General features: G+C 46.6%; 1 protein-coding gene across 1 annotated transcript; it reads left to right on the forward strand.

Moving 5' to 3' along the window:
- Positions 1-545: 545 nt before the first annotated feature.
- Positions 546-2,510, forward strand: LOC131286564 (extracellular serine/threonine protein CG31145). Its single transcript, XM_058315531.1, has one exon. It carries the CDS (start codon positions 674-676, stop codon positions 2,282-2,284), a length of 1,611 nt encoding a protein of 536 aa, XP_058171514.1. The 5' UTR covers positions 546-673; the 3' UTR covers positions 2,285-2,510.
- The last annotated feature ends 11,528 nt before the right edge of the window (positions 2,511-14,038 follow it).

The following is a 14,038-nucleotide window of genomic DNA, read 5'->3' on the forward strand; positions in this document are numbered from 1 at the left end:
TCGAAAATGCTGACTCGAACGAAAAACAACCATCATCGCGAACAGTGTAAACAGTTGACGCGACCATCACCATCGGTGGCAACTGTTTGCCTAGGGTAGCTGATCGTCCGTCCAACGGTGTCGTTGTTAGCGCACCCGGCAACCGGTGCGGCGGCGGCGGCGGTGTGAAGTTATCGAACCTCGAACCCCATCGATCTGAACTCTAATCTTGATGCCAGAGCAAAGCCTCCCCTAGTACACTACTATCAGTCGTGTTGATGAGATCCGTGCTGATCTTTCCTCCCGGACTCCCGGGACTTGACCGAACGGTGTGCATGTGCAGTGAAACTAACTCTAAACAGCACCGCAAAGCATAGTTGCTGACTCAGTCGCGGTGGCGATAACGTTTGGCGCACATTCAACCTGCTGTGTGCCAGTGAAAACGAACTTAAAGGCCTTGCCTTTCCGGAGTGTAAAAAGGGGGCAACTTTGTAAGCAACCCGTCCAGCGCGCGCCCCCCCGGTGGCATTGAACGTGTCCACCCGTTTGGTGGTAGTGGTGTTGAAGAGTTTGCAGGTAGGTTCTACCGAGCGCCCGGTGGTTCCGACCAGGCATTTAGCAAGTGGTAACCGTGGCGAACGGGTCGACGTCTCAGCATTCGCACCGCCAGCGCAATAGCACCGCGGCGGCCATCATGTTCTGGATACGCTCGAAACGGCTCAAGGAGCGGCTGGCCATCGGGTTCGGTGCCTCCTTGGTGCTGTTCACCCTCCTGCTGGTGATCGACCTGCAGATGGATCTGGGCGTGTCGCGTGGTGAGTTCATACCGTCGCACGCCCGGATACGGTACGCGAACCAGGAGGATAAGAGCGGCATCTACAACGAGTTCCACCGGAAGTATCTGGCGAACAGTAATGCGTCCGGTTCGAAGGAGTATCTCACCACGAACGCACAGGCACACCGTGGCCACACGGACACGTCGGGCCCGGGTTATCCGTCAAAGTCGGCCACGACGGCTCCTCCGCCACACGATCGATTCAAGGATCTGACGGCGCTCATTGTGGCACCTCGTAATCGCAAACGGCCCGAGCCATTCGAGAAGATCATCGTGAAGGAGGACCTCTACACGACCGAGCTGGATGAAGTTGAGGCCAATCCGACGCTCGGTGACCTGCTCGATCTGAAGCTCGCCCCGAATGCATCCAATCTGGAACGCTTTCAGTTGCGGATCTCCAAACGCGAGCTGTACGGCGCAAGTGACACCCTTGTGAACGCGGTGATCGACGATATGATCAAGCTGCCGATCTTGCACGTGGTACAGAAGGAAGGTGGAACGCAACTCAAGCTGATTATCGACTATCCGAACGATATTCACGCTCTGTTCAAGCCGATGCGTTTCCCGCGGGAACAACAAACCCTGCCGAATCACTTCTACTTCACCGACTACGAGCGACATACGGCCGAGATCGCGGCGTTTCACCTCGACCGGTTGCTTGGGTTCCGGCGGGCGATGCCCGTGACCGGCCGCATCCTCAACATCACCACCGAAATCTACCAGGTGGGCGACGAGGTGCTGCTGAAGACGTTCTTCGTGTCGCCCTCGAACAACCTGTGCTTCCACGGCAAGTGTTCGTACTACTGTGACACGTCGCACGCGATCTGTGGCAATCCGGACACGCTGGAGGGTTCGTTCGCCGCCTTCCTGCCCACGCAGGACGACACGCAGCGCAAGGTGTGGCGGCATCCGTGGCGCCGATCGTACCACAAGCGCAGGAAGGCCCAGTGGGAGACGGACGCGGACTACTGCACGATGGTGCGCGACATCCCGCCGTACGACGAGGGTCGCCGGCTGCTCGACCTGATGGACATGAGCGTGTTCGACTTCCTCACCGGCAACATGGACCGGCATCACTACGAAACGTTCAAGATCTTCGGTAACGACACGTTCCCGATCCACCTCGATCACGGTCGGGGCTTCGGGAAGCCGTTCCAGGACGAGCTGTCCATCCTGGCGCCGGTGCTCCAGTGTTGCCTGCTGCGTGCGTCAACCCTCGAGACGCTGCTAAAGTTCCACAACGGCCCGAAGCCCTTGTCGGAGGCGATGCGCGAATCGATGGCCGTCGATCCGATCACGCCCGTCCTCTGGGAACCGCATCTGGTGGCGCTCGATCGGCGGGTAGCGATCGTCCTGCAAGCCATCCGCGACTGCGTCCGAAAGGCGTCGGATGAGGACGTGCTCGATGGTGAGGTCCATAACGCGCTCGACGTAGACGACAACCGTCGCAAAGGGTTCTATCGGTCCTAGCGACTGGCGGCCTACCGTCGACGGACCGGGCTGCAGGAACGCCACGCCAGGCTGCACGCGATCAACCGGTACTCGGCGGCAGCGGCAGCAGCCCACATCCTCTCCACAAGGGTTGACCACCGGCATGTCGCCGGCCAGTATCGGCGCGCGGCCCGAACGCCGCAGCATGACCTGTTCAGCCGAACACTGTACATAGTTTAGCTCTCCTCCTAAGCAGTAGCACTAACTCGAGATAACAGTAGGACCTGGGCAGACGCACCTCTTAGGACGCCATTTTCCGTTTCGCGCGTGAGCTCTAGTGACCGGAAGTGAGTGGACTGGTGATTGAAGGGCAGAATCGCAACAACGTGCTAGGCCGACGCGATGTCGGGATGATCGAGATTTGTGATCGTATCGTATGTGTGTGTGTGGATATGCGTGTTGAGTGACTGTGTGTGATGTGTGTAAGTACGTGAGGAAGCGAGCGAAAGCGAGAGAGAGAGAGAGGGATCGAGAATTGTTATTAGTGATCTTTAAAGTTAGTTCTAACGGTCTATAGATTTTCTATCAATCTATACAAACACTTTTTTAATGGTGAATATTTTGCTCCGCTCCTAAACATCAACACAAACAAGAAAAGGATTAAAAATGTTGACGAGAGTAAAACTCGGAGGGAACGAAACTGAAATGGAAACCGCGTGGAAGAGCTTGACCGGAAACGTTGCAACGTTTTCGAGTCGTGAGGACGAATGATAAATATGTCTTAAACGAAAAGAAAACAAACGAAGGCAAACATTTAACGCGCTGGTGTAAAACCTCCACAAGAAACTCCTTTACATATGTTAAGATGGTAGATCAATTTATGTGACACGCGGGATACCACTTTGTTAACCCTTTAATACCTTTACACAGTTAGGCAAAGGCCGTTTCCGTTGTACAGGTTAAGTTCCGTTGGGATGTATTTAAGTTTGCATCGTGTTTTTTTTTTCCTCCATTGTTTTGCCGGTAGGAATCACCAGAACTAGGATAGAGTTAGTACTACTTCATTCGCTCGGTATTGCGCTAGCACCGAAGCGAAGCTGTGAGGCCAAAGTTATCGATTTTACAACCCTCTCAACCCACACCCCACACATACACACATCCCCCCGCGGGAGAGACAGACCACATCTTTCGTAGAAAAGATGTTAGAAACAACACGTTAGTAGGAGCTAAAAAATACTACGAAACCTTAAGCGTAAGGAATAGATTGGAAATCAAAGTGATTTGTTTTTGTTTTCAACGTGATTTGTTCAACTTTACAAAACGAATCTGTTTTCTGTTTTTTTTTCTTTTGCCTACATCAAGTCGATTCCGATAAGCTGTTGTTAAGTTTGATAAGGAAGCTGGTTACAAAACTCGATCATGTTATTTTAAGTGCAAGAACAATAAAATGGTCGGACGGTGAATGTTGTGACGTTCCGATACGATATCGCTTTAAAATGATATGTTTTATGTTTCGTTGATGGACTATAGTTTTCTTCATGCACTAAAAATGACAACAAACAAGAAAAACAAAAGAGCGAAAACTTTTTCTATTCGATTTAAAATGTGCAAACAATTGTTGCTAACTGATGGCAGAGAAATCGCAATCGCCCAGCCGCGGGAGGTTTCTTTTCCACTCGTTTGTTTGTGTGTTTCACTGCGCCTTCGAACTCCCTCAACCACTTAGGGAATTAAACATCGTTTAGGTGCTCTTAACCCGCGGCCAGGAATGCTTCGAGAGAGGAGAAAACAACCAGCCGATGCCGACGCTGCACCTACACTATGCAGCACCGTCTCGGCGAAAAGCCCATTCGCCAAAGGCCAGTAGTGAAGGTGGAGGAAAAATAAATTATTAAGAGCAACAATAAATTAAATCAATAGACCAAACTCGCGCCGGTCAGACTGAAAGGCGAGAAGGGCGGCATTAGTTAGGATGCTATCGGTTGTAGTGGAGAAGCGCGGCTCATCTTTTACCATCCCGCCCGCTCGTACATGCCGACGGAAACACAATGGAAACCGCGATCGCGAGACGAGCACGCTAGTCGCGATCGCGTACGCTAAGTTTTCCCAGCGTGCCCGCGCGCACATCCAACGTATTTTCACGAACCCTCCTGATGATTCTTTCCATTCATACCGAAGCCGCGGTAGCTCTTGGAGGAGAATGTGCACGATGGCGCCTGGTGTGTGGTGTATGTTTCTTGTTTTGTTTTGGTTGTCATGTTACACTACGCTGCGGGCGAGGTGGCACGGAGGGTGATACGGAAAAGTGTCAAGTCAGCGTGGTGGAGAAACGCGAAAAGTAAGGAAAAGTAAAACCTGTACGATGATGGGAAAACATAACTTACACACCCCGCATGCGAAAACAGACGTTTAAAACAATACGGCGAGGCAAAACCAACCAACCATAATAGTAGTAGTAGTACCAAAAACTGATTAAGATGATAATAGCACACTATAAGAAAACATAAGAATATTAATAGCAATGGAACGTAACTGGTGAGAAATTGTTCATCCATCTTTCCCTCAACCGTTTGACACACTCTGTCGTTCGTGATCGTTTCTCTTGCGTCAATGATCGATAGAAATCAATGAAGATGCCAAAAAACAAAATAAACACTTAAAACCCCCTGTATGTGCAAAAACATCATCTCGAGAATAAGCGGTTCTTTTGTGAGAAACAAATGGAAAACAATAGACGAACCGCAACTTAAAAAAGCCACTGATCGAAGACTGTGAGGCCAAGAGCGAGTACCGATCGCTCAAGTGAATTTTATTCCCACCATTTATTCCGTTCTTTTTGGCCAGCAAAAAAACCCCTTTTCCTTTTAATGAAACGCGTGAGAATTCTTTACCTTCGTTTTGCGTCATCGATCGATTCGTTTGATCCGATCCGGCAAAAGCTCCAAAGAAAGCCAGACCGATCGGTTTAATGGACTGCAGTCGAATTGAAAGATGGAAGCTGGAAGCTGCCGAAAAGTTTGTTAAAGGTTTTTTCCCTCCCAGGATGAATTGTATATTTTGTACAAAAGCGAAAAGTAAATCTATTGGAGGTTAAATAATTGAATATGTAAAATACAAAACGAAATGCATACACTTGTTCCTATATCTAAGAAATATAGCTTTCCACAATTCCACTGTACCGTGTGTGTGTGATCCCTTTGATGGTTATCCGTTACTTCCCACTTTTGTTTTGTTATACGTATCCGTGTGACTGTGTGTGTGTGTCTGTGCGTATATTGGCCACCACTTAAGCATGGATCAATTTAAAACTATACTAAACTAAACTGAAACACATCGGGAAGGAGCAATATTTCAATGTAGCAGTATCGTGTCAAATGAAAAAAGGGAGCTATGAATTTAAAAATGGTGTGCGAAGGGGCATCGAAAGGGGATCTTACTTTTTTATGAAGCAAAACTTTACACAATAAAAAACACACATACACACACACACACGCAAACATAAGTCAAGCGAAGAAAGTCGCTCCTTCCATCACGTCACCTTTCTTCCAATTGAAAGCAAGATCGCAAAAATGCATTAGACATAACCAATTCTTTCGGGGACGAGATGAAATTCGATGGAAAAATAAAAGTCTGTTGTTATTGTTAGCTAAAGCGTATTGAAGAAGAGGCCAGCAGGGTGTGGAGGAAAGGGAAACAAAATGTGAAAACTCCTGGAGATAGTAATAAAACAACTGATCAGCTGTGGTATCACTAATGATATAATATATTCTAATATATGAAAATCAATGAATAAAGTATGAAATTTGAAAATCTAAGTCGCACGTTTGTCCGGGTAATTTTTTTTTTAGAATATTCTGCTCCCAAATATGTCCGAAAATCTTTTCCTAGGTTCGGTTCTTCCACGACGTTCGACGCTACGAGTCCTCGCTGGTGTTAATTGGATAAAATCACGAACGTCAATATTGAACTATTTTAGGCTCGAGTTGACTGAACTTTTCAATTTGCCCAGAAATTCCGTTCTACAGTTGTTTGGTTTTATTAACGAAACGCCTTTCTTGAGGCAGCTTCTACCGACGATTCGTTGGTACTACATTTGTTGTCCTAAAGGCACACGCCCACGCCTACTTTGTTATTAACTAGTTTGCACCTTCAACGACCGTGCAAGAACCGTTTAGTCCATAAGAACAGCATTGTTTCGTGTTTTTTGAGTGACACCAAAGACAACTTGGGCACGGTTTCTTGGAATAACGCTTTTTCTCCCACTTTCCAAGGACAGTTGTCTGATGTTTTGTGTGAGTCACAACAGCATCAGAGTCTAACCACAACAAAAAGAGGAAAACAACTGGGACGTGCTTTTCCGCTGGACACAACATTCACGGACGGGGCGAGAAGGTGTCGTCCGTGAGTGGTCGAGGGTCAAGATGGTACCACATTGTGTAAGGTTAGGGTTCGGTCCGTTGTTTCGTTAGTCCTTTTTTTCGTTCGCTTTCGAATTTGGGCAGTTTTATCGACATGAGCACCGACGAGGTTGGAATGTGCGCTCGTTGCTACGCTTATCATGAGTTGTCCATACGAGCAGCGGTTGCATCGCAGATGACCTACAGAGTCGAGGGACAAGTGTGCGGTACTGTTCATTAATGAAACTTCTTTATCAGCACTCTGTCAGTCAGCTGGTCCGTCACACAATCTGAACTAGCTGGTTCGCCGCCGACGCGTAGTTACTGTCCAAAGTACAACTTCCCATTTTCCCGCTACAAAAAAGCGAAAAAGAAGAAAGAGTTTGTCCGCAATTAGTTGCGAACTCGACTGCATTCGTAACTGGGGGATAGTGCTTGGAAGCACCAATGGAAAATGGTGTACAAAACTAAACTTTAACCGTTTGACCCAGTTTCCTCTCGCTCGGTCTGAAGCGATTTACATTTCTGTCACTCGGATATATAACCCGATAGCGGAACTTCGTCCCGGTCTCGTTGGGTTTTTCGGCAAAACGAAATCCCCGCGCGCTTACCGTTGGCCGAACTTTTACGTGCAATTGTCCCCTGGGAACGGGCCGGATAAGAAGGCCGGCATTTCTGGCGGGAAGATGAGTGAGATTTAGAATGCATTTGGCACACAACTTTTTTTTTATATCTCAAACCTGTGAATTCGCGATGAGCCCTCGGAAGGCGAAGGTTGTGGGATTAGTTAAACTCGTTTTATTTTTGCAACCGCAAAAGCAGGACACATATAAATGGGGCACTTTGTTTCACATTTATCCCCGGAAAGGAATTGAAGCATTAGAATTGGACAAATTTGTAGGAAGATTAAAACTATTATCGCAAGATAGAAGTGAGTGACGGCAAAATACATTTTTTTTTATAAAAGGTGATAATTTTGTGAAAATTTCCCTCGTAGAAGTTACTTCACAATGGTGAATGGAATTGAAATGCTCCCCAGTGGAGAAACATAACAATCTTCTCGCTGGACTTACGCAACTTTGGTGCTTTATTTGTGAACAAAATTCGATGGCGCTTCCCAAACTCGTAACCTGGGAAACTCAAGTTTTGGCGTGCCGAGAGTTGTGACGATAGCACTAGCCCGTCTTATCAACCTCGCCCAATCTCATCCACCGTCGAGAAGATTGAGCCGGTCTCGGGCAGCCGGAAGACAATGCAACCAGTGGTATCGCATTACGCCAACTGCTTTCCCAGGGCCTTTCCTTCGGTTCTCACCGACTCAGACGAACTTCGCGGCTGGCTGCAGGACAGAAGATGCACACTTCTTGCGCCACCATGGATGGCCGAGCTCGTTCGGCGTGCACTCAAATTGCACCATTAGGATCGTGTTCTATGACTGTGTAATTAACTAAGTCGACAGAGACAAAAAAAACCCCAGATGAGTTCCTTCCGCTGTCACCGTTTGTGACGAATGTTTTCGCTCAATCCTTTTTTGCTGTCAACCCTTTCTGTCTCCGGGGAAGTTGTTGGAGAAAATTGAACAATCCTGTCGTTCGTTCGTTGGTAAGTTTACTTTTTATTTCGTTTTTGGCGAGTAGAAAACTCCAATTGCTGGTTGAAACTTTTGTACCCAAAACTTGCCCACTCCAGGATAATGAGGGATGGCATTCTTTTGCTGGGCCAAAGGGAAGTTTTAACATTTATCAGCTCGCTTCAGTCAGTGCTGTGTTCGACGAAAGTAGCAGTTGCCCGTCTCGTCCTAATTAGCCGGCGAGGATAAATTAATCAGCTGTGATACTTTTTACGACGTTTCTTCCAAGGTTTGATGATTACCGAACAGCGGATCGTGTCGCAAATAAGGAGAATACGTCGAATTTGTTGAATAAAGGTGCGGGAAATCTTTCTTGAGCAGTGCAAAATGATGATATTGATTTTATTTCGCAATAATACAGTGATCAATATTAGTTTATCAATATAACCAAGCAACGCAACGAACAAGAATAATTCGTTTTTTTAATTTGAACCGTTTCACGAACCGGTTCTGTGTAGGAGCTTGCAACATTGCATAAATTGTGGCGTAAACACAAATGAGATAATTGTTTTCAAGAGAATCGTTTTATTTTAAACTCTTTTATTATTTTGCTTTTCAATTACCATTTCGCACTATTGCCATAACCTAAAACAGATCCCTACATTATCCTGGGAACACGAAAATTAATTCTTTTCTGGTTCCTAGAAAACCTGTCTTAGTTTTTGACAGAACGGCAAGACTCTCTCTCTCTCTGCCTCTGTTCATGTAGCGCATCTCTTGTTAGGCGCAATTCCTTACAATTTTCACCCTCCCAAGCACAAAGACGGGCCATCGGGGCCAACTAAATCTTTTAAATCACCTTTCTTGTCGGCCATAATCGCCCAAAAGTCCACCGGTCGCGAATGTGATGGGCCGACGAGAAAAACTTCCTCCGCCAGAATATCCGAGGGCCAATCGGTTTGCAACGCGCGTTGAGAAAATTATGAAAATTTATTGCATCGGCCAAGTCTTGTGTTATTGTTTTTTTTCGTCTGGACGCGCCTGACGTGAAGGTTATATAGAGTGGGGTTGGCCCGGCTGATCGGAAGCCTAGAATGGCAGCCTGAAACGAATAGCAGGAAGGATAACGGAGATCACAGCCGAGCGTAATTTATTTATTCTCCACTCATCGACAGACGAAACGGGGTGGCTTGGCGGGAGTACCGTCGGCACCAATCTAGCGGAGTTTTCTTCGGCATTAAGATGGGCCAACTTTTTCCACCACTAACGACCAAGACGCTTCACAAACTGCGCGAGCTCTCGGTAGCCACGACGACACGAGGACTATAAAATGGCGTAGTCAGCGAGCAAATTATTCCCCACTGCTGTATGCCAAGGTAGCCCCTACTACGTGGACTTCTCGAGGTTCCACTCGTTCCGTCGCCTTCAGTATTTTATGGACTTTCGAATAAAAATATCATAAATCTTCGCGGAGGCTGATAAAATTACAAAACTTCGTACCTAATCAATTTGCCGAGGTTGGCGGCTTCTTTCAACAAAAACCCAAGGAGATAGACACAAATCGGATCAGTCTAAAGCGCACACTTTCCTTCTCTGGCGATATTCACAAAGCGCGGACAACTAAACGAAACGAGACCCATTTTACACGAGTGTCCCTGGGAGTGCTTTTAAAGATTAATAAAACGTGTATCGGCGGACTTTCCCCGAACCTCACCGGGTCCAAGAGCCTCGCAAAAAGTATATGCATGCACGCAAAACTTGCACTCCGGGAGCCATAAAATGTGGCCAAACGTCCACCGTGTGCCGGAACCGGACGGCAAAGAGCCAACGCCAAAGTTTCGACATAAAACTACGCACGCCGTACGCCAATAACACTCGACCGTTAGGCCGTTAAAATCCATGGCTTGTGTTTGTTATATCACGGAGAAGTTCGAAGGAAAGTTTTCCTCCATCCAAGGGGAAATTGTAAGTGTTTGACTGCGAAGGTCCTTGGTGGGTACAGTCAAAATATATGATCAAACGCACACAAACAACAAACCCCTCTCGCACCACCGGAGGAAAACTTGGCCACCGAACGGCTAATGGCTCTGACCTCATAACCAGGTGGCCAAGAGGTGGCCAGAGTGCGGTGAGGGTTAATAATTATGACAGAAGACTAAAGGAAGATTTATGATATCCCATCAAGTTCGCGGTAAGCGCTGTGTTGTTGTCCACCTTTCCTCCAGCGTTCGACTTTGGGAAATCCTTCCCACCCGCTGCACAAAAAAGGGGTCGAACGGTGTCCGTAATCGGTTATTAAAATATCATTCCACGCCCTTTACTAAACTTTGACACCCCCCCACATCGCCGCATCTTCTCACAGAAGCCCTTCGAGTGGAGTGGCGTGATGAAAATAATTTACATAATTGACTAACCATTTGCCGTCCGGTGATGGCAGGAAACACCGGACCGGCAGAGAGCCGTGGCGACAGTTCAACAATTTACTACTACTGAGCCACCGGATGGAAATGGATGATTTGAATAATTTGTTGCGTCTGTGGCGTCGAATCGTGAGCTGCCGGTGGTTGGCCAACTTTCACAACTTTTGCTATCGCATTTCCTGATTGTGATTACGCCGATGAGTTTTCCGAGCTCGACACCGGCTCGGGAAACCCCTATCGGGATCCGTGCAGCCTGTAAATAAAATGACAAACGAGCGAAAGTGTTGAAGCGACAAATTTTTACACCGAAGCGCGTTAATCGGATTTCGAAAGCGGATTTGGAAAATTAATGCGTGATTGAAAATTATCCATCGTTTTTTGACGTTGTACATCCCTTCATAAGAATGCTGCATTTATCGATGGGTAAGGAACGGAAAACCCACAATTCCAACCGTCTGGTAAGCTTAGAATCCTGGGTGTAACGAGTTGGCAAGCACGTGGAACATGAAGTGTCCCGAACATGTGCGTATCTCGTCTTCGTTAATTTCTGCCAGTGAGTGCTTATTAAGGCTGTGGTTGTGACATCAAACAGCAAGATAAATTGCTCCACCGGCGCCTTTGTTTGTCAGCTGTCACCGGGCGACGCTTTTCCCGACGCGGGCGAATGGGAGGCGGAGAAATGGGTAGTTCCGGGAACACGGGACTCAACGGATGGCCAATTTATGCGTCGCTTAAACGTTTTCACCACCTTCACCGCGCACCCCACGCAAAACCCCAACTGCTGGTAAAGGCCCAATTAGGCTAATTTTATTGTGCGCGAAGATTCGGCGGTTCTGATTTCTCCGTCGGCGCGCTGTTGATTCGCAAACCGCTCATCGCACGCCACGTTGCGTTGCGACTCTCGTTGCGGTGGAATTTATGAAATAGATACCAACTACTCAACGCCCCTTCTCGGTGAGTCGCACCTTTACGCCCCGAAGGCTAATGAAGGAGTTGGCCACCAGCACCGAGAGGAGGGGGGCGGGATACGTGACCACATAGACATCGTGTGGAATGCGTTGACTCGCGGATTGATGACACTATTGGATGCGGAAAGTCTGCTAATTGCACCGCACATCGACGACTGGCCTCTCGCCGTCGCATATCCTTGCCGCCTTGGCAAGGGCAATTATTTGCCTAATCTATTACCACCACCAGAAACGGGAGTGCGATACAGAGTTGGGAAAACTTTGAGGAGTATGCGATGACATTTTGAGGAATTCATACTAATCCGGAAATATTTAATTGAGATCTACGCTTTGTCATCGCTAATTTTCAAACGCTTTTTGAGCTTGAAACCGGCAATTGTAAACTCCATTTCCATGGCAACGTGGTATGTTTTATTATCAACTTTAGTTTCTGACAGCTTCATAAAGCAAACCATGAGATGTAGTCGTCTGTAATTCTCGAGAAAATAAATTATTTTTCGGTTGTTTCGGAATTTGTTAATAGTATTCTGACATATCTGATTCAATTTGATGACATTCTATTGAGTGTGAGTTAAATTGCAAAACAACAAGAAGAAACTTTCGGTCCACTGGAACTAAGATGGTTCAAAGTTCCTAATCGCTAAAACTGGCTATCATTTATTTTCGGTTTAAAACAAGAACTTAATTTTCATAACACAGAAACAATGTTTCGTTTTCAATAAACGTATCCGAGAACGGTGAACCTACCTTCACTTCCAGCACTGTCCAAAGACCATCGACTACTACTCGCTCCGGAAAAAGCGATACAAGGCTAGATCGGATCGTCGGGAGAGTTGTTCAATACCTACGTGACCATCGTACGACCCTCGAAAATCGACACCACACGTCTTGACGAGCTCCAGCTAATGGGAAACGAGTGGGAAATTTAATTCGTCTCAATTAGTGTTAATTACTTCAATCTTCCGTTACTGTTTCCTGAGCTCATTAAATTTAATTCACTTTCGCAGCTCTCCTTCGCTTCGGGAAGGAACTGTTCGGTGATTTAATCATCTCACGAAAAGGAAGAAACACGAGCGTCGGGCGGAACAAAAACATCGGTACATTGAATCTCCACTAAATCTTTCAATTTATTCTTTATTTCGAGCTTGGGAGTGCTGGCTGGAACTGATGCCTTCTGATCACCGGAAAGTGGTCCGGCGTCTCGCGTAACTTCTACCGGCACCGGAAGGACCCGGCCAAGTTTGAAGCCCACGATGTTGACTTTCCCGACATGATGATGGTATTGAAAATCGATCCTGAAAATTTTGCTGATTTTACTTACACCCACCGGATGTAGGTCCCTCCTTTTTTTATGGAAAGAAGGACTCGAAAACGATATCATTTTCAAGTGATGTGTGCAAATTGGGGATAAATGATCGGTTCCACTTGTCATGCAATAAAACTAGATCCAACCAATGGCTACAACGATATTCAACAGGGTTATGATTAATGGCAACATAACGATAATTGTTTCCTCGGGGGATAATTTACAAGAACATATCATTCTTGGAAGCGGAGAGTTCGAACTTCTTGAGTATAGGTTGAGGGAACGTAAATTCTTTGAGGGAGATTATAAATTCAAACTGTCTCTCACCGTATTTCGGAATGAATAAAAATAGTTCATAAATTCGCAAGTGTTTGTTCATGAGCAAACAAACTCAACTAAAGAGAAAATAATCTAATGAAAAATTGATCCTGTTAACTAGAACTAGGTGAAATAAAACATTGTTACACAGAAACGTTTCTGATAAACGGTTTCACAAATTGTGCTCGGTTAATTCTGATGAATATGGGATCCGTTTGTGAGTGTTTTTTTCCCCCTTTTCTCAATTCTCCAAACTATTTAGCTAAGCGATTGTCCATTTTTCCGCACCCAACTGGCCGTCAGCCAAACGGTTTGCGTTAGACAAGTGGTCTCAATTCTCCGAACGCATCCATCCGACGGGAACTAATCACGGGCAGGCAGCGCTTTGGCAAGCGATTCCGATGCAATGCTTCCAATTCCCGGCCGTGAACAAATGTGTTCCGAATGGCGTAAAAAAAAACAAAACGAGGTATGGTAAAAGCGAGAAAATAAAACTAAACGGTACACCGAACCCGGGGGCCTGCAAACGAACGGGTGGATTGCAATTTATTTAAATGTGTTCGCGCACATGTCGATATTTTCTCATCGGCCCTCCGAAACAAGGGCACGTTGCGCGGCCAGGAAGTTGGAATCGGTACCGGTGTTTTTTTTTTCTACTCAATGCAGGTGAATTATTGCAGTTGTGAAGGGAGAGGAAAGAGAAAAAAAACACTACCCACTGGGGTAAAAAGGCTTTCCCACGAATCAACCGATACCGACATAAATTCCGACCGCAAGCCGCCAAGCCGTAAACTGTTTTCGGGATCGCGAACAA

Source organism: Anopheles ziemanni, chromosome 3 (genome assembly GCF_943734765.1).
Source record: "Anopheles ziemanni chromosome 3, idAnoZiCoDA_A2_x.2, whole genome shotgun sequence".
NCBI classification, from domain to species: Eukaryota; Metazoa; Arthropoda; class Insecta; order Diptera; family Culicidae; genus Anopheles; species Anopheles ziemanni.